Raw genomic sequence first — 26,114 nt, 5'->3', positions numbered from 1 at the left:
CTTTTCCAGGGTTAATGATCCCTTCAAAAAAAATAATAATTTGTTCACTCAATCCATGACTGTTTGTGGGACACTGCTGTGTGCAATTGGCTGCCATGTTTTTCCTACAATATATACACTCAATTCAGTTTACAGTATATCCTGTGAAGCGGTTTGAGATGTCTTGAAGACCTGATGAGGCACTGTGTCAAATACAACGACTATTATTAGGAGACATCGCTGGAAATGACAGGGTAGGATTCATCGAGCTGAATGAAGCATTATTAATTATTAACCACCGCCAGTTTCATTTGTTTAAATTGGTTTAATTTTTTTTTCTGAATCCATAAGTAATTGTAACTGACAAAGTGAAAAAAACGTCCTTGGGGGACTGTTAAGTTTTTTTACTAAACTTGTTACAGTTTTGTATACAGTACATATAGGATGTGCTTTTACAGGGTAAGTAGTACGGCAATTAAATTACAGAGAAACAGTCAAATACTGCTTATCTTAAAGCTTATTCAACTTGAAACCAATATTCTGTGCAAAGTAACGGTTACAAAGATACATTGTCATGTATACTACCATAAACATTTAATCCATAAAGACCTAAGACACAAAATCATCACCTCTCTCTTAGCAAATACGTTCCCCCCCCACACCCCCACCCCCACACCCCCCCCCCACCCCATATACTAAAGTAAAAATGTTTATAGTAACAATACGTCTCATAGCCTGTTAAGTACTAGCTACAAAACGTCTCTAATCTGTAATCATTATTAATCAAGGTAATAAGCTATTACACTGCATCTAGTTTTGAAGCTTAGGTCAAAACTTTCTGGGATATAAAACTTCACCCAAGTTTATATATGGTGAAAGGCTGAATGGTTGCTACTCGTCCTACACTGAATGGCCTGCAGATAAATGAGATAAACTAGAGGAGCAGACCTCACAGGTAGTTGGATTCGTATTAATAATAAGTAGAATTAACATAAACTGATACAGGTTTCTGAGATGACAACAATCACAGTTTCCATCAAATGAAGCCACATAAAGGTCCAAGACTTGACAGAACACCTATGTGTGTGTGTCTTCTGTGTTTAAAGCTATACCCAGTGATGGCACCTGTCTTCAGCCCATTTCTTGTGTTGAAGTGAGATCACGCCCCCATTGCACCACAATGTATGATTCTCTATGAATAACCAACGTGTCCTGTTGATTCTCAAACTACATTGCAACACTATGCAACACGTACACTTGTTCTTTTACCTTGATCTGTGTCATTCCCATTGCTTTCCCCTCCTCCCCAAACCAGGGATCTTGACGATTTAATTCAACGAGCATTTTGTAAATTTTATCAACGAGCATTTTGTAAATGAAAAAGATTCATGGACAGTTTACGATTATGTTGCAGTTATGACTCCTACCGGCTTCATAATGCAACACTTAGCATCTGTTGCAAACCCCTCAGCAATGAATTGTCATGACTTGGCTGTTCAACATTGCTTCCCAGTCACTTACCATTCTATCCCTGTGAGCACTGTTGTCTTCCACGGTTAACCTGCAGCACTTTCTGTTGATATCTAGACTGTACATAGTAATGCCAGTGGAAAATTATGCTTAATCTAATTTCAAACTGTGTACATATATCCTCTGTATAACTCTACAACATTGCCAAATATCCCATTCTTCCCCTTCTCCTTCACCTCCTCCTCCTATTCCATAAATTATCACCATAGGGAGAGGGGGAAAAAATATTTAATAATGTTACTACATGGAGGGTACAATGTACATTTACTTTCCACACCTGACTGACTGTTAAAAGCAGAATTCACAGTGATGTTTGAAAGAGAATTGGATAAATACTTCAGGAAATGTATTGAAGGGTTTGGGGAAATAGCAGGGGACTGAGATTAGAGTAGATAGCTATGAGGGAGAGTGAGCAGTAGCACAGACACAATGGGGTGAATGGTCTTCCATACTGTACAGTTTCCGATTTCTGTAATGAATATAAATCTTTACAGTCAAGTCAAATGTTTCTTGCCGAGATGAGAAGCGTTTTCTAATTCCGGGTTTTTCAACTAGTGAATGTATTTCTGAATGCATTACAATCCACAGTCTCGGACAAAAAACTAGCTGTCTACCATGATGAGATACACATGTTCGTCTGCTGTATTTGGACTCAATCGGTGTTAGCACAGCTTCTAGTGGACTACACTTGGCAACTCGTACTCAAGGCTCAATTCATTTAACTTGGGGAGGCACCTTCACCACTTTACAAAAACAAACATAGATATCATGCCATTGGTTCCAGAGACATTTCTGGTCAATGAGCTGCCATCTGAGAACATGGTGAGAAACACTGGATAACTACAATTTTTTTTTAGCACTTTCAAATTAACGCTTGTATGTAAGCAGTCCATTATACTCAAACCACACCACAAATTGCTAAATCTCTATCTTACCTTCTTAAACGCAATCACTCACATCACCTCTCTACAACCCCTGCTCTGTCAACTCCATGTTCTGATAGCCCCCCCCCCCTCTAGGCTTTGAACCATTCTGTCCAGAGTTCCCACTACATCACTGTAACATTGTTAAATATACCATTCTTAAAGAGTTAAGTCAAACCTACTCTTGTGCTTCAATCAATAAAATACATTGGGTGCCAAGCATTACCTTTACTCAGTTAGTTACTATCCTATTTACATATCTAGAAAGAGCATTACCATGACATATCAATTTCAACTTTCCAAATTTTTTTTCCTCTCTGCCTTTCTCTCTTTCTCCACCAACTCCATTCTGGTTTCTTCTGCAAACATTCAATTCTAATTAATTCCAACAACATGGGTTAAGACTTTGACTTCTTAACTGACCTGATCTGAAGCAGACAGCAAAAGGACCATAAATTCATGCAACACAGGCACTGGCATTGGTTCAAAATCAATCGTATAAATTGCCCTGGGACTGACCAATTCTTTGGGGCGTTTTTTAAGATATTTTTTGTGTTTGGGTCTTCCAACTCAATGTAGTCATTAAAGCAAAGAGCTTAATTCAGTTTACTGTGAAGGGTGGGGAGGGGTGAGGGAAAATAGTAACTTCTCTGCAGATTTGCTTCACATGAAGAGGAAATGGGTCAAAGGAATTGACTTTTTTAATGAAATAAACCCATATTTTATTCTGCTCGCTTCCTCACTTAATTTTGTTTTAAAGCCTGGCCCACGGTTCTGTACACATTTGCCATCAAGACAATTTCTGCATTGGTTGATAAGAGGTTTACTTACCTCTTAAATTATTTGGCCTTGTTTTTTCCAAGGACATTACGGTGCATTGCTCTGCAGAGCTTTATCTCGCAACTTGCTGGAACTCATTTATTGAAGACCTGAGTTTAGTGTAAACTGGGATCGGAACCCACCTAATGGAATCCACAGGTGTAAGCATTTGGCTCTGATCATCCTTTGCTAATTTTACGTTCAACGATCGCAAGAGAAGCCATATCTGAAGAAAGCCCTTCAGCCCATTTGATCTCACTTTGCCGAATGCCCACCTTCCTGTCTTTCCATTGACATCATCAAGCTGTTTGTTGCTTCAATGAATCCAGTTTTTCTTTATGGTCCCAGATCCAATCGCAAGTCTCTGCTCCAAGCAAAATTGGCCTCAAATAGCTCAGCTGTGAGATCTGTTGCCCTCCAGACATGGCATTGAGAAGGAAGCATGAAATGATGAACGCAAACACTTGTTTCAGAGTCCGCTGACAAGAACAGCCTTCAACCAATCTGAAAACATAGACCTCTATAGCTTTGAAAAATGTATAGGCTTTAAAAATTACGAATGACTTCAAATAATATTAGGACAGGAAAAGGCCACTTCATGTCCATCTGACCAGTCCACAATTTCCAATCCTACCGCACCATGCCAATAACATACTGTCAGCACTGAAGAACTTGATAACTAACAGTATCAGTAACGGAGATAAATATATTGAATGGTTAGTTACCATTCAATAGACTGTTTAGCACAAAGGTTCCAATGTTACCAAATGCACTGAAACAATCCACCACAATTGCATTCCAGGAGTCCGCAATGTAACCTTGTGTAAAAGACTTCAGACTTCACTAGTCCCCGAGACACCGTGGCTCGAGTCTCTTCGACCTATGTATATCGTGCCCCACAAGCAACCATCTGAAGGATTATCTACAATTTGCACAATTAAACACATAATTTCCACTACTTCCACTTGGCGGGTCCAACAACTACATCTTGGTAAGGGTTAAGCTGCCTCATTACTGTTGATTGATCAAAACTTTCCACCTCCATAACCCTTGAACTCCCTTTCTATCCATACTGCCTGCCCAAAATTCAGTATTGGCTTTCGCCAGTGATGAAGTCACCTTCATTGACCAGCCTGACTTGGTGTAGTGGCAGCTCAGTAAATCCAGTGCTTTCGCCAGAGTCCACACTTCTATAAAAATCATTGCTAATGTGCTGAAGCAAGAAAAACATGAAGATTGGAGAAGAAATGGAATCTTGAGAGAAAGAATGAATGCACTGAGAAGAGATCAGGTTAAAAAGAAAAGTGTTAAAACCTCATTGGGAAATAATGGAATGAGACAAGAAAACATGCCAGAAATAAAAGAATCAAAAGGAAGATAAGAGAGATTTTTAAAAAATGCACAAAACTCACACTGAAATCAAACTTATCTTGCTTCTAGATCATTCCAGTATTTGTTATTCTTCTGAAAATGTAAGTGAGATGCCAGGCAAGCTTTCCAAAGTTTTTTTTAAATCTACCAAACTTAGATGAGTAGATTGTTTTGTTTGTCTTCTGTTTCATTCATTTCACTCCCCAAGTCTAGAAACTTGCTCAGTCTGTGGGTGGGGGTGACCAGTCATTTCATTCCTCACATGATCTGGCGCTTTGCACCATGTTAAAAGCAAACTGAGGATCAATGAATGCAAAGTAAAAATGAGCAGCCCTTTCGTGTTCCATAATCAATCTAGCCATCGTCCATTGGAACGGAACCGAGTTCCTACTGTTCTCTCCTTCACACCATCCGCCAAATGTCATTCTCTTGAGAATAATTCTCAAATATATTACCACTATTACGATGATATTACTCATCCCTCTCATGATGAGGACATCCCCAACCAAACGCCCTACCTCCTGAAGTGGTGACATCCCAGGTCAGGAATTCTGGAACATCATTAGTTACCGTCTTGTAACTCGCAGGACTAAAGGAATCTAGAGGTACCATGGAAATGCTTAAGCTGTAAATAGTTTATCCATGAACTCCTACACTTCCTATTAATATATTATTCAGGCCGTTGGAAAATGGAAATCCTCAACAGACTATGTTTTAAATATGTAAAGTAAAACGCAAGCATTTTGGTGAGTAAAACACCAAATTTGTCTATCTACAAAATTAATAACCAGGAATTTCCACTAAATATCTATCTACTCCAAAACGTGCTACGAGTTGGTTAGATCTTTGACCACTGACTTTATAATTTTTAAGCCCTTTAATACCATGTCAGGTCGCATGGCTTCCTTTGACAGAAACTGTCACGTCACTTGGATGAGATTGCTGGGGTCCATTGTTCTCATCCACCAACTAAAATGGGAACCTTTAGATGAGATGGGAAGTAACGCTGAATGTCTCTGAAGAGACTAAAGCCTGGTATGATACACCATTTTGCTTGGATGAACGAATGCGCTTTCGTTTTTTTTATAAGAAATTAGGGCACAAGTAATTAGTGCGGCTTCACAACGCCTCGCCTCTGGGCAAACCTTCCACACTCTCTCATCGTGAAATCGGCAATGCACACTATTAAGATCAAACAGTTACTTCTGTTTTGCTGGCTGTGCGGTAGTTATGGTGGTGTCCTGGGATATAGTGGAGCTGTTCAACTGTGTTGTGCCGTCTCGAAGCAAAGGCATGTCGCTTGGCAACGATGTGATTTGTTTGATTCGCCTGATTGGGATTCAAGGTATTGTACAAATTGTTTGAGGCACTGGGATGCGAGTGCATTTTTGTCATCTTATAACGGTCTAAGACTGGTGTGGATACAAAGACATCTGTGTGTGATTGGGACAAGGCTCTGGACATGGCCTTCTCTCGGAACAGGGTGCGTTTCAAGGACATGACCTTATCCGGGGAGAGGAGGGGATCTTGCGACTGAAGGCGTTCGGCTGACAAGAGCTGCTCTTCGGACAGATTTCTTTCGTAAGCCATGATGCACTGCTGAGCCACCTCTCTCTCCGGGGACAGGACTCTGTCCTGGGACATGGCCCTGACAGGCCGGCGAGGTCTGTCTCTGTAGTTACTTTGTTCTGGGTTCATTTTCATCACGTGCAGAGGCAGAGTTCCCCTGGCCGCCAAGTCTGGCAGGTGTCTCTTCTTCATGTAGTATTCATCAATCTCTTTCTCGCCTGTGAAAGCACAGAAAATACATTCGCAATGAGCTTCAGCTCCCAATTTTACACACGAGAGGGGGTTGGATCGTAGTGTTACTTGGGGTAATTTGACACCAGTGGAGTCGGATGTAGTGATACGCATAATGTGCATGACCTTACAACAACAACAAATAACAAAATGACTCTTGGATAGCGCCTTTTACGCTGGGAAGACTTTAGTTAGTTTAGAGACTTGCCTCAACTGCACACATCAGTCATTTATCTGCAATTTAAAATAGAATTATGCAAACAATATTCACATGGGTACATGTAGCGATGAGTGTGTTGGATTGCGGGGAGGATGGGCTGACGTTCCTGCTGATAAACACTGACAGAATTATCCCCTCAGAGACCAGGTATCAAGGAAACAGACAGCCGGAGCTGACTGGCATCAGTTGAATAACTGCCTGTCCCACACTGCATAAATCTTTCTTGCCCAGTTGTAGGTGTCTCTAGTGTCTCTTGACCTTGAGGCTACATACTGTTTGGTGCCACATTCTATGCTTTTGTGTGAAGCAGTTTTACTGGGGGCTGGTCTCGATTTACTGTATGTATCGTATCTGAGCTTCGCACCGCCCTCGCTCACAGTCTAGGGGTGGATTGGAATTCTCTCGTTTGTACTCCCACCTGACCTGGTTACTTCCCTGTTCTAAAGTTTCCTGATCAACTCCCATTCGCTCCGCCCCACGTTCACCCACCAAATTACCTTGGACGTCTAATCCCTTCTAAACACTTGTCCTGTGGACCTGCCATTGGTGGCCTCCCTACGTTCCACCTTTCTCACTGCTGACTCTGCAAATATGCTTTTAAATGTTGCCTTAAATGAAAGGCTGTATATGAGTGCATTGCATTGGGGTTCAAGCTGGCACTGTGTTAATCTATCAGTGCTTTGGGTGAGGGGATAACCTGTGGTAGCTAAGAGGTCCAGAATATGACGGGGGAACAATAACATTAATGGATTGCTGTAAGACACCTACTTAATCTTTTTAGTGAAGAATACTTGCTTAAGTCAGACTTGACTGCAGACTCGTACGATGGCGGGAGATGGGATAGGCTCTGGTAGGATCTTGAGAAAGAAAGATCGTAGGGCTCCGTCGCGGATGTAAGGATGCTGTTCATCCGTGGTTTTTCTGCGGGAATAGAATGGAATCAGATAAGAACGATCGAGGTTAGATTCCGATTTGTCGGCCGCTTTACAAAACCATTCCCGAGACATTAAACCCCAATAAACAAAAGCCGTGGGGCCTGTTTGCTGCACCTTTCACAGCTACGGAGTAATCCAGAATTTTGGAGAGCGGATTCAGTCATTAGGCAGAACAGTTTTCCATTATACAGACTTGGTTATCGATCCTTTCTTCATGGAAAGTGGTATTCCCTGTTACACTCATTTATCTTAAACAATTCACTGCTTGTGTAGCACAGCTAGTAAATTCTGTACCTGAAAGAGAAGCCTGATTTACACTGACTGCCCAGGGCTTTGGGACATCATCCTGACATGAAAGGACCTATACAAATGTAAGTTTGTGTGAGGCCATTTACATCAGGAGGATGTCCCACTTCATCTTTGTAAAGCGTTTTGAAATCTTTCATGTGAAAGGCTCCGGATAACTACAATTTGCTCTTGTTAATAATAATATTAATTTGATATAGCGCCTTATCAGGTCTCCTCAGAGGAGACGATTGTGAATCTTTGTTACTTTTCTCCACAACATCCAACATTCCACAACCCATCATTGAGTTCACAAGATCGCGTCAGATGAAGAGGACCTTTTGGCCCCATTGGCCCATTTTATCTCATCCTTCCATAATACTCACCCTCCCGTCTTGCCATCACAGCGTTGAGCTGTTTTTTTAAACAAGTCCAGTGTCCTGCCCTCAACCACCTTCCTGGCAAAGTTCAGAATGTTACATAATGTTCTTGTGTGAGCGTGTGAGCGAAGCCCTCGCTCACAATTACTCTGCTGTGTTCTTGGTACCTCAGGTAGTTGAGTTCATGAAGTGTGTACATGTACAAACCATTTTGAGTTCCTCAGTGAAAATCTAATCAACTCCAAAAACTGATTTGCGCAATATCGGTAAAACAGTTCTCCCAGATATAAATAACAAGTGAAATCTGAATTGAAAATTAAGTGATATAGCTTCTGTTTGGCAGGAGGGTTGAGGGAATTAATGGGGTGCCGGGATGATTAAATATTGAATTGTTTAATCAAAATGCTGAGGGTGTTCAGGTGTTCAGAATCCATCAATATAGAACTAGATTTCAGGAATGCAAATTCAGCTTTGTTTTTGCCCAAACCGAATGAACAAATTTAAATGCAAGATAAAAAGCATGCATGATAATACTAATATTAACATAACAAATGTGTGAATAGTGCTTAACCACTAGACTGTAAATGAGTACTGTACTGACGATGGTCAGTTTTCCCCCACGTCTAAGAGCAGAGAGCCCAGAGTGAACTACGTCCAAAGTGAGACAAGGCCAGAGTGAGAAGGAATTGGGTAAGAGTGGGAATTGCTGTGGGAACTGCTATTGTAAGTGTTCAAATGTGGTGCTACTAAAAACTGTTAAAACTGTTGATACCACTGGTAGATTGGTCTTGTGGTGAAACTCTACAGGGAGCAGCTGTAACTAATTAGAGTTAGACTTAACCAATAACAAGCAACATACTGATTAATCACTTGATTAGGTGTTAATTCTAAATTACTGCTGACCAATTGGAAACTGGTTGCATCCAGAGTGTATATAAAGGGGAAAGCTGCGAGCGCCTCACTTGAGCAGAGAGACCAGAGTGAGCTACGTCCGGAGTGAGGTGAGAATTGGGTGCAGAGGGGGAAGTATATCTTCTAAACAACTATAAGACAGGGATAAATAGAGTGAGAGGAGAGAATGACCTGGCAGGTGATGTGTGAGGAATGTGGTATGTGGGAGTTGATGGAGGGTGCCCTGAGACTGGGTAACTTCATCTGCAGCAAATGTCTGCAACTGAGGAAGATCCAGCTCAGAATAGCTGAGCTGGAGTCTCAGGTGGAGACACTGTGCAGCATTAGAGTTTCATCCTGCAGCCAGACACTCCCATGAGTCCCTGGGATCATTCTGTTGCCAGCCATGGACAGGACTGGGTGATGGTCAGACAGTTGTGTAAGAGGACCTGAAAGAGAGGGGCAGAGGAACCCCAGGCTTTAACCCTGTCCAACAGGTATGAATTACTTACAACCTGTGTGGAAAAGGAAGTCTGTGAGGAAGATGGGCAAACTTACCCCAACACCTCTATACAGGAGGCCACACTGGGAATAGTCAGAAAGAATATAGTGGTGATTGGGGATGAGAGAGTCAGGAAGACTGACACACTTTTCTGCAGCGGTAGCAAGGAGACAAGAAGACTCTATAATAATAATAATAATAATCCTTGCATTTGATATAGCGCTTTTCACGTCAGGAGGACGTCCCAAAGCGCTTCACAGAACACACTGTAAAGTGAATTGACTGTATATTTGTGGGTGAACGCGGCAGCCAATTGCGCACAGCAATGTCCCACAAACAGTCGTAGATTGAAAATGACCAATTTAATTATTGTTTTTTGGAGGGATTATTATTAGGCTCTGTGTGGAGTAAGGAAACTTGCCCAAGGTTTCGCCCTCTGCCTGGAATTGAACTCAGGTCTCTCACTTGCAAAGCGAGTGCTCTAACCACTGAGCTACAGGACTCCACAGGACTCTGTTGCCTTCCTGGGGCCAGGGTAAAGGACATCACTTCTGGGCTAGAGAAAAATTTGAAGCAGGAGGGAGTGATTCCAATAGTTAAGATTCACATAGGGACCAATGATGTAGGTAGGACAGGTAGGGATGAGTTGAGGAGCAAGTTCTGGGAATTGGGAGTTAAGATAAAGATTAGAAAATTGAAGGTGTTAATATTGGGATTATTACCTGAGCCGGGGGCAAATTGGTACAGGAAAAAAAATTAAAGAGCTGAATACCTGGCTAAAAGTATGGTGCGGAGGGCAGAGGTTTCACTTTATAGGCCACTGGCACCAGTATTGGGGAGCCAGGAGCTATTCCAAAGGAATGGACTCCACCTAAACAGGGCTGGAACAAATGTCCTGGCAACATGAATAAATAGGGAGGTAGAAAGGGCTTTAAACTACTAAGGGGGGGGTGTAAATTCAATCACATGTAATCCTTTACAATTAAAATTAGGACCGATGAAAGTGGGAGAGCAGATTAACCAGGGAGATGAGGAAAGGGTGTCAAACGGGGAAAGGAAGCCCAGGGATAGGGTACTGGTGAGTAGGACTAATAGCCTGAAGTCAGAATTAAAGGCGCTATATCTGAATGCACGAAGCATTCGAAACAAGATAAATGAGTTAAATGCACAAATAGAAACAAATGGGTATGATCTGGAAGCCGTCACTGAGACACGGTTACAGGGAGATCAAGGGTGAGAGCTAAATATTCCAGGGTACGTGGTGTATAGGAAAGATAGGCAATGTGGTAAACGAGGGGGTGGCCCTGCTAATAAAGGATGGGATAAAAACAGTAGAGAGGAAAGATTTTAAATCAGAAAAGCAGGAAGTAGTCAGTATGGGTAGAGGCATGTAACAAGAAGGGGCAGAAAACTCCAGTGGGAGTAGTTTATAGACCCCCAAACAGCAGTCACAGTATCTCTCAAGGTATAAATCAGGAAATTAGCAGAGCATGTAGCAAAGGAAAAACATTAATTGTGGGTGATTTTAATCTGCACATAGATTGGGACAACCAAATTGGGAAAAGTATGATAGAGAAAGTTTATAGAATGTATTTGGGATAATTATCTGGATCAGTTTGCTGAGGAGTCCAACCAGGGAACAGGCCATATTAGACCTTGTTTTGTGTAATGAAGCAGAGCTGATCAGGAAACTGGAAATTAAGGCTCCTCTTGGGCAAAGTGATCATAATATGATGGAATTTAGCATTAAGTTAGAGAGAGAAGTAGTTAAGTCTGAAGCAAAGGTTTTAAATTTAAGAAGAGCCAATTTTGCTGGTATGAGAGAGGATTTAGCCAAAATAAACCGGGAAATTAGACTTAAGGATTTGACAGTAGACCAGCAATGGCAGACGTTTAAGGAGTGCAAAATTCCCAGCGAGCACGTATTCCTTTAAGGAATAAGAATGCCACGGGAAAGGTGGCCCAACCGTGGCTAACTAGAGCAGTCAGGGACAGTATAAAGTTAAAGGAAGAAGCCTATAAAACAGCTAAGATGAGTAGTAAACCCGAGGATTGGGAGAACTTTAGGGATCAACAAAGGAGAACCAAAAAAGTGATTAAGAGGGAGAAAATGGAATATGAGGGCAAACTAGCGAAGAACATAAAGACAGACTGCAAGAGTTTTTATAAATATATGAAGAGGAAGAGGCTGTCAAAGGTAAATGTGGGTTCACTACAGGCAGAGACGGGGGAATTACAGTAGGGGACAAAGACATGGCAGAGTCATTAAACAAGTACTTTGCTACTGTCTTCACCTTAGAAGACACTGAAAACCTACCAAGAATAGAGGGGAACCAAGAAGACAATGTTAGTGAGCAACTTGGAGGAATTAATATTAGTAAAGAAATGGTTTTAGGTAAATTATCAGGTCTTAAAACTGATAAATCCCTGGACCTGATGGCCTACATCCTCGGGTTTTAAAAGAGGTGGCTACTGAGATAGTGGATGGCTTGTCTTTGATCTTCCAAAATTCTCTGGATTCTGGAACGGTTCCCATTGATTGGAAGATTGCAAACGTGACACCACTATTTAAGAGGGTGGGAGAGAAAAGATGGAGAACTACAGACCAGTTAGTCTGACTTCAGTGGTAGGGAAAATTCTTGAGTCCTTAATTAAGGATGTCGTTATGGGATTCCTGGAAGACCATAACAAGATTAGGCAGCCAACATGGCTTTACAAAAGGGAAGTCACGCTTAACTAATCTGTCAGTTTTTTGAAGATGTATCTGGCAGGTTAGATAGGGGGGAACCAGTAGATGTAGTATGTTTAGATTTTAAAAAGGCATTTGACAAAGTGCCACACAAAAGGCTATTGCACAAGGTTAAGGCCCACAGGATTAATGGGAACATATTAACATGGATTGAAGAGTGGCTAACGGGTAGAAAACAGAGTAGGGATAAACGGGTCATTCACGAATTGGCAGAATGTGACTAGTGGAGTGCCACAAGGATCAGTGTTTGGGCCTCAGCCATTTACATCAATGATCCGGACGAGGACATTGAATGTAACGTATCTAAATTCGCAGATGACACTAAACTCGGTGGGAGAGTAAGCTCTGAGGATAATGCAAAAAGATTGTAACGGGATATAGATAGGTGAGGGGAGTGGGTGAGTAGGTGGCAGATGGAATTTAATGTGGGGAAGTGTGAAGTTATTCACCTAGGCAGCAAAAATAGAAAAACAGATTATTTTCTAGAGGGTGTGAGATTAGATAGTGTTAGTGTGCAGAGGGATTTGGGTGTCCTTGTACACCAGTCTCAAAAAGTTAGTTTGCAGGTGCAGCAGCAACTAAGAAGGCGAACGGCATGTTAGCGTTCATTGCAAAAGGTTTAGAGCACAAGAGTAGGGAAGTCTTGCTGCAACTGTATAGGGCCTTAGTGAGACCACACCGAGAGTATTGTGTGCAGTTTTGGTTTCCTTATTTAAAAAAGGACATACTTGCCCTCGAGGGGGTGCAGCGTAGATTCACTCGGTTAGTTCCTGGGATGAGGGGACTGACCTATGAGGATAGGCTGAATAAACTGGGGCTGTATTCTCTAGAGTACAGAAGAATTAGGGGAGAACTTATTGAAACAAAATTCTTAAAGGGCTGATAAAGTAGACACTGAGGGTCTGTTTCCCCGGTAGGAGAATCTATAACCAGGGGTCACAGTCTTAAAATTAAGGGTCAGCCTTTTAGGACAGAGTTGAGGAAACATTTCTTCACTCATAGGGTAGTGAACTTATGGAATTCACTCCCCCACAAGGCTGTAGATGCTCAGTCCTTGAACATCTTCAAGGCTGAGACTGATAGATGTTTAAAAAAAGAGGGATATGGGGATAGGGCAGGTAATTAGAGTTGGGTCTGAAGATCAGCCATGATCTTATCGAATGGCGGGGCACAGGCTCGAGGGGCCGAATGGCCGACTCCTGCTCCTAATTCTTATGTTTTGCCTCGCTCCCACCACCTCTACCTTTATAAGCATTCTAAAAAAAAATCTGTGTGGCTTAGCCTTTGGTAACCCTTCCATATTTCTTTGTAAAGCGTTTTGAAATCTTCCTTATGAAAGGCTCCGGATAACTACAAATTGCTGTTAAAGTAATAATAATCCTTACATTTGATACAGCGCTTTATCAGGTCTTTGAGACATCTCAAAGCGCTTCACAGAATATACTGTAAAGTGAATTGACTGTATATTTTGTGACATGTATGTATACATTCTCTCTCACACTCACACACCAGACCACTCATTCCTTCCCCACATAAACAGACAGACATATCGGTGACGGGGACCTTTAGCATTCGGCTGATCTTTTGGGATAATCAAGAGATTGGGCAGCAGCCAGCAATACTGCTAGCAAACACCGAGATACTAACTCCGGGCTCTCGCAGGAGCTACTGTCTATAATTGGCTTAACTGTTCCGCTCTGTAAGGGGTTTTGTTTTTGCAATAAAAGTTACCGTCAGCATGGTGCGAGTCTGACCCACCAGCGAGTTATCCCACTGTCTGTCTGTCCTTGTCTGGAGAAACATGAACCTCCCATTGCTTGCAAACTGGACAGATTGTAAGTGTTTACCAAGCACACGGTTGCCCCAGCATGCACTAATTGGATACACTGCCACAACAGCATGTCAACTCGAATATAATCCCAGGATTTATTCAGCGCACCTGCGAAGTGCAAGCGTGAAAGAGTTTCGCAGAGAGTGGAAGCACAATATCTTCTCTCTCTTTCTCGCGCTCCCTTTCTCTGCCAATCCACCCCCATGCTGAGTGCACCGTACTAATGCGAAGTGCGGGAGTTGATGAAAGAGGGCAGAGAGATGGGCAAGAAGTCAGCAAAAGACTGGTGAGGGGACTCTTTGGTCTAGCCCTATCATGACATTCGCATTGTGAATAACTAGCAAATTCACAGACGTCTGGTTAAATTTCGGGCAGTGGGTAGATAGGGGCTGGCCTCAATCAGTGGTCTTGTATTGTCTGGCTTGAGAAAGGGAAGTGGGGAGATGATACAAAATAAAAACAACTAAAAGTGAAGGTGCAGGGAGCAATAAAAGTCTGTGCTGCAGATTCATGGGTTAACCAGTTGCTGTGTGCTGTCTCCCGTCTGATTTACACGCTAAAGCTAAGTAATTTTTCGAGAGAACAACCCTTTAGTAAAACTGACAATTAATTTAAATGGTAATCCTACCATTTGAGGCTTGAATTCCCTGTCCTATAAATTACCTTTGTTCTCCTTCCCCACACCTTAGGTTATTAACACCTCAGTTTTCACCTCCTTACACTCTGTGCTCCTGCTTTCCTCCCTATTCATGTCCTATTTCTCTATCTTTTTGATTGCGGTTTCAGTTATTTTTTTCTTCTCCCTCCCTCAAGCTTGGATACAATTAGGCAGCTGAGTGAAGTGCTTTGAGATGTCCTCCCGACTTTAAATAATAATAATAATCCTTGCATATCATATAGAGCCTTATCGTCCCTTTGTCTCAAAGCGCTTCACAGAATATAATGTAAAGTGAATTGATTGTATAGTTTGTGGGCGAAATGTTAATGTATAATGTAAACTGTTGCAGGCCTCTAGTTTCCTCTCAAGTGAAAAATTATTGAATTATAATATCCTTGAACTCTGTAATTACTTAATTGGCTGATTACATAATCGATAGAAACCTGTAATCTTTTTGCTACGTGCGTTTACACATGGTTAGCACAAGCTGGATCTAAAACCCAAATACTTTGCATTCTATTCCTGTCCCACATGTATTCTCTTTATCAACTGTGTCTTGCTGAGAACCAGTCAGCACTTTGTCAATCTCCACACAGTCTTTGCTGAAAGCATCATCTGATTCACAGCTCTGCATTAGCACATTTCAATTAAGTTAATTAATGCCCATTGCCCAATAACTATACATTTACATCACTTAAAACCTCACTGGTGCGTTTACAACTGATTGCAGTTCCACAGGAGAAATTATGCCTTTTAGTTGATTAAAAACTTTCTGAATAGAGTCGGGCAAATAAATAGAAAGTGGAGCGTTTGTGTGTGATTTTGAATCGGTCCCCATTAATTTAATTTGATATCTATCAAATACACGGGCACTGTTGTACCAGCATGTGTGAGCACTAAAATGATTAAGTTTGTGACTTGAATGAGAAAGAAGGAACTGTGTCTGATTAAGCGTAATTCTTTTGATGGTTTGTGACTTGCATAGCTCGCTCACTCAACCTTTTGTTGTTTGCTGTTAATTTCCCTGATCTCTATGTTGCGAACAGCCAGGGAAACTGGTCTGAATTTTCTGCACCATTTCATTCAAAGCGTCGGTTTGTCTCAGTTGGTGGCCCTTATGTCTCTGGGTCATGGACTTGAGCAGCTCAGCTGGAGAAGCGCTGTGGTCTCGAATCAGATTAGGTGTTAAACGCAGGTCCTGTCCACCTGTGCAGACGTACCCTGATGATCCCACTGCAACTCTTTCCCAATGACTGAGTTTCTGACCAAATTATCCTGCAGATCAATTGCTAAGTTCACGAATTGATAAATGAATCAATAAACTGATTTTAAATCTTTCAACGTTGGCTTCAAGGCTGTTTGTGGGACATTGCGGTAATTTTGCAAAACGCTGTTTGTCACATTTACCTAATAGTAACTTCATTTACTATTACTACAGTATTATTATTAATAGTATTATATTATTAGTTATTTATTATTACTATTTGTATATTTATTTATTATTACTACTATTATTAATCTTGTTCGACCCTCAGCTGTCCTTTCTCCTCCACATCCGTGCCATGACCCGCTCTGCCTTCCCCCACCTCCGCAACATCGCCTGACTCTGCCACTGCCTCACACCTCAGGCCGCCAAAACCCTTATCCATGCTTTCATTACAAGAAGGCTCGACTGTGCCAATGCCCTGCTCATCAACTTCCCAACTCTTCCCTCCACAAGCTGCAGATCATCCAGAAGTCTGCAGCTCGTGTCCTCTTTCACACCAAGCCTCACCGACTTGCTAACTCCTTATCGACCTGTCCACTCCCTCCGCTCAGCAGACTCCAGCCTGCTCCATGTCCCCCGCCATCGGTGGTTGGGCCTTCAGCCTCTCTGCCCCCACCCTCTGGAACTCCATCACGCATTCCCTTTACCTCGCTCCCCCACTTGCCTACTTCAAGGCATGCCTCAAGACCCTCTTCAACCGTGCCTTCGGCCACCCTCCTACCCCCACCCTCCCTGATCCCAAACACCCCTCCCCGGCTTGGGTCCTAATCCCTGACTGTTCAGAGCCTTGGGATGTCCTCCCGACGTGAAAGACACTTTACAAGTGTAATTTTGTATTGTATTTACTAATGATTAATAATGATCCTTACATTTGATGTAGAGCCTTTCACGTTAGGAGAACATCACAAGCGTTTCATAGGGAATGAAGTGGAGGTGACTGTATTTTGCGGGCAATCTTGACAATCAGTAGATTTTCTTCTATAAAGAGCCAACTCTGAGTTTAATGTCGGAGTTGTATTATGTACAGAGCTCTCCTTGGCATTTCCCAAGTGGGGAAAGTCAGTGACATGTTGCCGTTTGCTTTAAACCCAGGTTATTTTGTTGAAGCTTTTCGAAAAATTGAAAATTGATTTAAATTTCACTTTACCAAGTACTGGTGGAGCCAGTGAACATTTTCATTTCAAGCCAAAGGAAGGCATTTGCATGTAATCTGCATTTCAAAGAGTTTGTACAACCTCAGGAGAGTCAATCTGCTACTCATCAGATGGACTAAAAATCACTCTTTAATAAAAAAAAGATGACTTCTCCCAAATAATGGCATGAAAAATTTGATACGATGCATTCGGGCCCTGCTGTGGATTATGGGAGTCCCAGTTCACTATTGTGGGGACACTGCTGTGCGCAATTGGCTGCTGCGTTTCGCCCACAAATATACAGTCAATTCACTTCACAGTATATTTTGTGAAGCGCTTTGAGACGTCGAGAAGACGTGAAAAGCGCTATATCAAATGCAAGGATTATTATTTTAATTTTTACAGCATGAACCAAACTCTAGGACTGTTTAAAATTTGCACCTTAATGTTCCTCGCTCCTCAAATAATTTATAATTTAATAATCCATCTCATCTCGGGTCTGCTACATCAATTTTGGAAACACTTCTAGAAGCACTCACCACTGGTGGGAGTTTGAGTTGGACTGGCCAATCCCAAGTGATTGTAATTATGCTGGTTTCATGTTACATAGGTAAACCAAGAGTAAACAGATGTGAAGACCAATGAAGTTCCATTCTGCAGACAAATATGGAGTGGGGAGGCTTGCCTGGGGTTTCTCCATGCCGTGTCCTCTCACTTGCCAGGCGAGCACTCTAACCACTGAGTTACGGGACTCCAGAAAGAAACCAGTGAAAATTTGTACGTCCCAAGGTAATTGTTTAAAGGTACTAGCGGAAACCTTGCGGTGTTAACTAAAGCTAGTACCGCCTTATTTGTTTTTTCCACAGTTTCACACTGGTAAAGCACAATGCAGATCGTATTATGAAGATTTTATGACAGGTACCGACGGACCCTGGCTGACAATTGGGTAGAGTTTACTCATTGAAAGGCTGATGAATGCAACTCTCCCAGGATTTCTTACTGAAGAACCCTTGGCACCATATTGGCTCAGTCACATCAAACTGGGAATCTCACTGTGTGGGGGGTTAGGCCGTGCTTTAACTCAGTCAGTGTCTTTGTGGCAATTGATGTGAACCCGACTTGATCGGTCAACTCTTCAACATTATTGTAGTTACACTTAAACCATTTTCCAGACAAGTGACTTTGTAAATTATCAGAAACCAAGCATCTTAGAGAGCAGAAGCTACGGTTCTCTCACTAACTGGGAAGTTCTGTGAGCTGGCTTTATATTCAGAGCAGAGCGGCCATTCACAGCAAAGTACTCGAGAGATTTCTAGTTATATTACTTCTGTCTTGCCGCTGGTGTGAGACTTTTCTCTTTTAAAATATTATTGGAGCTAACTCGCATTATACTTTCGTCCTAGAGGAAAGCTGCTTTGCTTACAGCTTCATTACATTTGTAATCCCTTCCTGGGCCCATTCCACAGGGTCAGATTGTGCAATTTTTAGATAAGATTACATCAGTCGTCTGATTAGATTCAGTTTATATTCACAGGTGTAAAACTGGTGTTTTGGTACGACTCCCTCTTCAATTCACTTCATTGCTTCAAAACATGTCTACCAAAATACTCGGTCACTACACTTCTCAGTAAATCCTTTCAAGCCCTTTGAGGTGTTCTTCCAATGTGAAAGGCACTGTACCAAGAGTGAACACAAGCATTATTTTTAAGGTACCGTCAAAATGTTTGTTTGTTGTTTCTTTATCGGAAGCAATAAGCATGATTCTCGGGATTGTTTTATCCTTAAGAAAAACCCTTCGGGGTGACTTTGAGATCCTAGTGGAAGGTGAAGGGTTGGTGAACCAGAGCTGTCATTCAAGCACAAGTACTGAGCACCAGTGCAGGATTGAATTCCAAACCAGGGAGACGGTGTGGGGGAGATGACCAAGTGATAGGCTTTTAAGCGCAATGTAATAGAGTAAACCTAGACCCTGGGTGGACTTTCTACCCCATATGTTTAACTTGTCCTGAGAATTTTAGACATTTCAATCAAGCACAAGTACTGTGTAGAGGGAAGGAGATATCATGCCACTATGTCTGACAGCGGTTCATTGATTTCCCCAGTTAGAGAATGCAGCTTTTCCTTCCTTCATTCCAGAAATCAAAGACTCATTACAAAACAAATCAATAGTGACTAGTGGGGAGGGGTGATGGTGGGGAGAGACACACAGAGAGAAAGAGGGCTTCACCACAGTTCTCTTTGTTGTGTAATGTCAACAGAATCCATCCGATTGATTTCCTGATCAAAGTGTGCCTCCTCTGGGATTTCTGAAGGAGTCCTTCAATGGTTGATTTCTCAAGGAGGAGACAGGACAGAATAGGACAGGTTGACAAGTCAGGGGCTGTACACTTTACATAACAAAAACTCCAGACAAAGTTCCTTCTCTTTGTTCCCTTACAATCTGATTCTTACAATGCACTTCGTCACGAACAAGCAAGATCATGAATTACGAGCGAAAAGACATCATTGCAGATCCATTTCTGCATCCTCCACCCAACTCCCCCCCCCCCCCATCATAAATAATGGGGATTGTAGACCCTGGGGAATGGCTCGGTCAATTACTTAATTGGCTGATGGTTCCTGCTTGAGAGCACTTCAGATCTCCACGCCTATTCCTCCAGCTTTTCAAATAAAATAGGGGATATAATAAATGCCTGACACGCTTTCACAGACCATTATAATATTCTCGGTCATAAAGTGTAAGTTTCCATGAAGATGTATTTGAACCCTTTCCTGAACTAATTCCGTAATGCAGGTTCTTTGCTGTGAAATGATGCCCATCCAGCATCCATCCTCCAGCTGATTGTTGTCCCTCACCAATTGCTTGTCAGCAGCACTGTGACCAACTTGTTATCAACCTTGTTGTAATCTGCCTGTCAAGCTTGGGATAGTTTCTGCTTGGCCCTTGGAGGGACATTGAGGCACTGAAGAACTCGCTTTGTGCTGGTCTGTCCTTATTTTATGGAAAATTAAGCAAAAGGGAAATAATAACATAATAATAAAAATCCTTGCATTTGATGCAGCGCCTTACCACGTCGCTGAGACGTCTCAAAGTGCTTCACAGAAAATACTGTAAAGTAAAATTGACTGTATTTTGGGGGCGAAACGCAGTAACCAATTGCGTCCCCCAATCGACTAACAAGCAAGTTCCTATTTACTGCAAGGTAAACAGAGGCATGTGGAGTATGGAAACTTGCCTAAGCTATCGGCCTGCCTGGGGAATCAAACCTGGGCCCTCGTGCTTATGATGCGAGTGCTCTAACCACAAGACTACAGGATCCTCCAAGAAGTACCGAGAGTTACAGAGGAAACAAGAAAAATAGTCCCAGTGTAGACTCACACCCGAAATCCAGGTTATCTCTCCAACTCAGATGTCCATTCACCTGCTGTGTTTCCTTCTTAATGAGGAGCTTATTACAGAATTTTTTTCAGTTTTCCGACAGACAGGTTTCTCTCAGACTCCCAAACCCATCTCAGTATGAGCATCCAAACCTGACTGAGTGTTCCGTGTGTGGACTCCCTCCTTGTAAGAAAAAAAGGCCTCTGATTATCTAATTCCAGAGAGATTTAGGCGCAGCTTCTCAAGAGCCTAGAACTGTCTTGATAACACCCTGAGTACCCTTAACGTAACACATTGGAGTCCTATAGCTCAGTGGTTAGAGCACTCGCTTTGCAAGTGAGAGATCTGAGTTCAATTCCAGGCAGAGGGCGAAACCTTGGGCAAGTTTCCTTACTCCACACAGAGCCTAATAATAATCCCTCCAAAGCCAAAACAATAATAAATTGGTCATTTTCAATCTACGACTGTTTGTGGGACATTGCTGTGCACAATTGGCTGCCGCATTCGCCCACAAATATACAGTCAATTCACTTTACAGTGTGTTCTGTGAAGTGCTTTGGGACGTCCTCCCGACGTGAAAAGCGCTATATCAAATGCAAGGATTATTATTATTAGTAGTATTTATAAAATATCTAGTATTTTGGCAATTCTGAGCTATTTCTGACATTGGGCAAAGAATGAGTGAAAGAAACCAGAATCATTGAAAAAGTACCTGAGCCATAAAAGAAAGCAGTAAAATAAGTTGACTTCACTTATAAAATAAACAGTGGCATTGACACAGCCATGATGGGCTGAATGGCCTCCTTGCGTGCTTAAAACCCCCCTCTGTTTCTACACTTGCATTCTTTGAAAAGAGGCACTGTGACGTCAGTGGGGTAGTGAGTTGTATAACTGTCAGTCAACTGTTCTTCAGCAACATCAATTAAGTTTGTGGGTTTGTAGCTGGTAGTCATGATGTTGTGCAAGGCAAAGACCAGAGAACCACAGGTATGGAGTGAGAGAGGTACAGGGAAAGAAAACAATTAGATATCATGTGGACTCGCACCAGGAAGGTTCGTTATCTCTCTATTTCAGATGCTCACTGCATTTCCAGCATTTTTTAGGGGGCTTTCCGATTCTAATTGAGAAACAAACTAGTTGCATGGAGAAAATAACAGATTGAGAGAGTCAGAGAGGCTCATCACACCAACCACAAACATTCAGATAAGGCGATGATTCATGTGAATTTGAATGAGGGAGAAGTATTGATCAGGACACTGGAGAGGAAAGAATCCCTTGTACATACAGTACCATACAAACTATTGATGTCCTCTTAAAGTGGAAGAGGCAGTCATGACCTTGGTTAGTGTTTCTCTTGAAGGCAACAGTAGAGTGCGTTGTTGACATGGTTCTGTGATGTACGGAGTGAGAATTGAATAGCTCAATAAATTGACTGAGTGAAAGGAGAACCAGTGCATGTTGTTGTTTGGGGCTAGCTAGACAGATGCCACTGATCTTTGCCACAAGAACAACTTGATCACAAATCAAATACCAACCAGACCAGCAGTCCGACTTACCATTATTCCTCAGCCCACCTGCACCTCTAGGGCATTAACCAGGCTCATTATGATCACCACCAAGGGTCTGACACGTGTGAAACCCATCATAAGCTTACCCAAACCAGACTGCGGGTGCCACATATCTGTGCCACCTACACGTGGAGATTTCCCTGTGTCTGGAATGGAATGCGCACCCTCTTCACTCCCCCTCAGGGACATGCCCTTTTGAGGAGCAGTTAGATTCTAATGCACATAATCACAAAGCTTGCATGCGTCATAGCAAAAGCACATCGTAACACAAACAGAAACTGACGCAGGGATCATTCTCACAGGAAGCAGGGCACTGAAATCAGTGGCAAAAGGCAGAGTACCATTTTTTTGAACCCTTGTGCCAAAGCTCCTCTTTAATTGTCGAGCCTATTGTTCCAGTGTGCAAAAGTGTGCCGTTTCTATTGCCCACAATGCCCATCCTTGTGGCTTCTCCGAATGCGACTGAATGATGTCAATTTAGTGCTGATTGTTAGCTGAATCATGGCCACTTTGTTGCATGGATCCGGTCCCAGCAGGTGCTAAATTGAGACTGACACAAACTTTTTCTATACTGGGAACCTTAACAGCCAGGATAGAGAGAACTAACGTCACTGCATTGATCTGGACTTCAGTCCAATATGTCTCCCGGAAGCTTATGTAAAAGCAGAGCACTCAATAATATTCATTAACTCTTTTTTTAAAAAAATTGAGTGTTAATACATAACGATACTCATTTCAGTTAAAGTCGGCCACAGAACGATGGCTTTGGTGCTATCTTGCTCTGTACTAGTGAGTTTTGAGTTCTGCACGAAGTGTGATAGCGGATCAGCAGGAAAAGAGTGATCAATGAGTTGGTGCGTGGGCAGTTACGGTCCCGGGGAGACAGGTGGGAAGGACATGCCTGGCAGAAGGAATGAGCACATAGACCTGACAGAGAGGAAGCAGGAGAGAAAGAGTGAGGGCAAGAGGGGGAAACACCCAAAGGGACCAGAGTGTGGGAGAATACTGGGTATGAGAAATAAACACTTTCTTGTCAAATATGCGCACAAAGATGTCTTGGGCCCCTGTCCACAAACTTGGTCAGACTTGCTGAACTGCAGCCTACTTTTGTGAAACTCGTTCCCAGTAATTAAACAGTAGGCTTTTTTATTTTGGTTCTGGGGGGGGAAGGGAATCCCCTTTGTGCAGTTCAATTGCATTTTGTAGATCAGTGGAAATGGGTGATAATAGGGGATCCTGAGTGGTGAAGCTCAAGGAACTCCAGTTATTATTGGAGAACGGGTTCTCTCTGTCCACACCACACTGTTGGAATAAAACAATGGCACCCTTTTGCATCCTTTGAATGATGTGTTTGGGGGGGGGGGGGGGGGAGGGGACATTAGGGCAGGGACATGTTGTCATAGTTGATAAATTCGACATACCAAGAGATCCAAGTTCTCTGCATCTTTGGGGAAACCTCTGAACAGTATTGGCTTCCCAATCCAGATAGGCAGTGTGTTCCTTATGGCTTGTTGGTTTGGAATATTGGAAGGGATCTCTGAAAGTTTCTAGAAAAGAGGAAAAGGATCGGAGTCAATTTTGCCAGTCAAAGACTGGCACACACACCAACAAAAATGGGAACTGAAGTTTTGAATACAGGAACCCACAAGATTTGTTTTTTAAATGGATTTGGAACACGTCTCCTCCAAACACATCTTGGGGAGAAGACCCCAGTGACAATTGGATGGTTAGCTCGACTTTGGCTGGTACCCATCAGACCGCTTTCTTTCCTCTTTCCTCGGCTCTACTCCTGTCTGTGGGATTTATGCTTCCCTTTATATTTACTGCTGCTGTTGTAAATCAGCCTGAGAACTGCTAGCCGCTATTTCATTTCTCTTAAGATTTGCAGCTGGCTTGGCCCGAGAGGGAAGGGTGCGATTTATGTGGTCTGAAAGTGCTGTTTTATTCCTGGCCCATCATCTAATGTGGAAATGTTTGAATGTCTTAACACGTGCAAATATTTCTTCTAAGGAAAACTCCAGAACATTCTCTGTTATCATTGAACATATTCAGCTGAAGCAGCACTGTTTGGCTGTGGTACCAGCGGGGATTGAAACGGGAGGATCTTAAGGAACCACTTTTCTGTCAAATGGCTCATGTTTTCCCTCAATACCATCTCCTCTACCTTTTTCACAAGTTCAGCTCAGTTAAAATCTCTTCATTTGGACAGTTGAGTGTCTGACACACAAAGAAACCCACCATTGTGATTAAGGGTATCTGCACCAAATTGAGAGCTCCCCAAATGTGTCCACCTCCACATGGAAATGTTTCTGTGTCTGGAATGGAATATGCACTCTTTCCACACAGGCACACACCCTGATGGCCTATTTTCGGTGAATATTGGGTCCAAGTTGGTATGTGCCAAGGCTTGTCCAGCTTGGACCACCCTAACAGTTATGGCTTTGGTTCGCAGGGATAAACAGGAGCTGAGTGGGAAGAATCCCTGCTCCCAGTTTGCCCCTCCAAATCCTGCCAATGAGCCATCAGCTCATTGTCATCAGCAGTACACTGGAATATTGCGGACTTGCCTGGCTCAGGAAATGGACTACCTACATTAAAGTTGAGACTGAATTCAACAATTTGTCAAATTTTGGATGCTCTGAAAGCCCTGTGAGTGCTTCGCTGACATGAGAAGATGTTATATCAAATTCAAGGATTATTAAGGATTATTATCATTGAGCCTCAGTGTGCTCTGTTCTTCCCCCACATGCTGGCAAATGGAATTAGGTTGAAGACAGCGTTGCTTTGGGGAATTGAAGAAGCCTCGCTTTAAGACTTGGCTGCAATTATTTTATTCTCTTCATACTCTTCCCATCAACGTTGGGTTTTATTGCTTGAAGCCAGAGATCTCTCTCTATGTCTTTGTAATGACAGACGTTATCTGCTCACACCAAAAAAAGTCTTTAGAAAGACAGACTGCAAACTCTGATAGTGACACTCTCAAAAACCGAGCTGTAAGAATCACTGCTTTTTTATGATGTTGAAGAGATACTGTGCATGATAACACCCTATTTTTCCTTACTTTAAAATCCCCTTTAAGCCGGATATGCTGCAACATGCTTCTGAATGGATCTGACGTCAAGTGTTGTACTTTGGCGACACCTTATAAGGTGCCTCTGGATGGCTGGACATGACCATGTTATTGTTCATTTTATCAAATACTTAGATTCGACAATCTGCCATGATCTGGGCCCCTTAAAATCATTTGGATTAATTGGGGAATAGGGTGAAAGGCATGAATGCAACTTAACTGAAACCTCTAACAAAGGATGGATAGATTTCTTAATCAACAACCAGCACGGCTTTTTTTAGCAAATGTTACTATTAAATCTCTTAAGAGATTAATGTTCAGTGTAGGCATTTTACTGAAATAAAATGTTATCCTGCTGTTCTTTTATATTTACAAAAAAAACTTCTAATACAGTGCGGAGACAGTGTTTACCAGCATTAAAAGCATTTCTACATCTTTATCGAAAACATAGACTGAAAGAGGGGAAGAGGAGATGATTTGCTGATAAATTATATAATTATCACAAGGACAGAATTTGCTGTTGTTTGTAGCCGGTACCTAACATCTGGTTTGGGGGCAGGATCTCCAAAAACCAACACAACAATACAATACCAAGTTATATTTGTATAGCACTTTTCATGTCGGGAGGACGTCCCAAGGCACTGGACAGTCAGGGATTTGGACCCGAGCTGGGGAATCAGGGAGGGTGGAGGGAACGGAAGGTCTGTATCAAATGTAAGGATCATTATTATTATTATTCATTTTGAAATCATGCCTTTTTGTCTTCAAATCCTCAACCAGCAGAAAGAGTTTTTTCACAATTATTTCTCTCAAGCCTTTTCATT

The 26,114-nt window shown here is 42.2% G+C and overlaps 1 protein-coding gene across 2 annotated transcripts in view; it reads right to left on the bottom strand.

The window, feature by feature from the left end:
* Positions 1-5,381: 5,381 nt before the first annotated feature.
* Positions 5,382-26,114, bottom strand: part of LOC103175702 (protein shisa-6) — a 92,483-nt gene continuing 71,750 nt past the window's right edge. Inside the window, exons 4-6 of one of the 2 annotated variants that reach the window (XM_007888871.2) lie at positions 23,642-23,767; positions 7,438-7,563; positions 5,382-6,409 (exon numbers count right to left, since the gene is read on the bottom strand). In XM_007888871.2, the coding sequence (XP_007887062.1) occupies positions 5,814-6,409; positions 7,438-7,563; positions 23,642-23,767 (848 nt within the window). In that variant the 3' untranslated portion in view covers positions 5,382-5,813. The remainder of the gene's footprint in view (positions 6,410-7,437; positions 7,564-23,641; positions 23,768-26,114) is intronic. The other variant, XM_007888873.2, reaches the window with a different exon arrangement.

This window comes from Callorhinchus milii, unplaced genomic scaffold, assembly GCF_018977255.1.
Source record: "Callorhinchus milii isolate IMCB2004 unplaced genomic scaffold, IMCB_Cmil_1.0 Scaffold20, whole genome shotgun sequence".
In the NCBI taxonomy this organism is placed as follows: Eukaryota; Metazoa; Chordata; class Chondrichthyes; order Chimaeriformes; family Callorhinchidae; genus Callorhinchus; species Callorhinchus milii.
The sequence above is the reverse complement of the archived record's forward strand: the minus strand, read 5'-3'. Positions and strand labels throughout refer to the sequence as shown.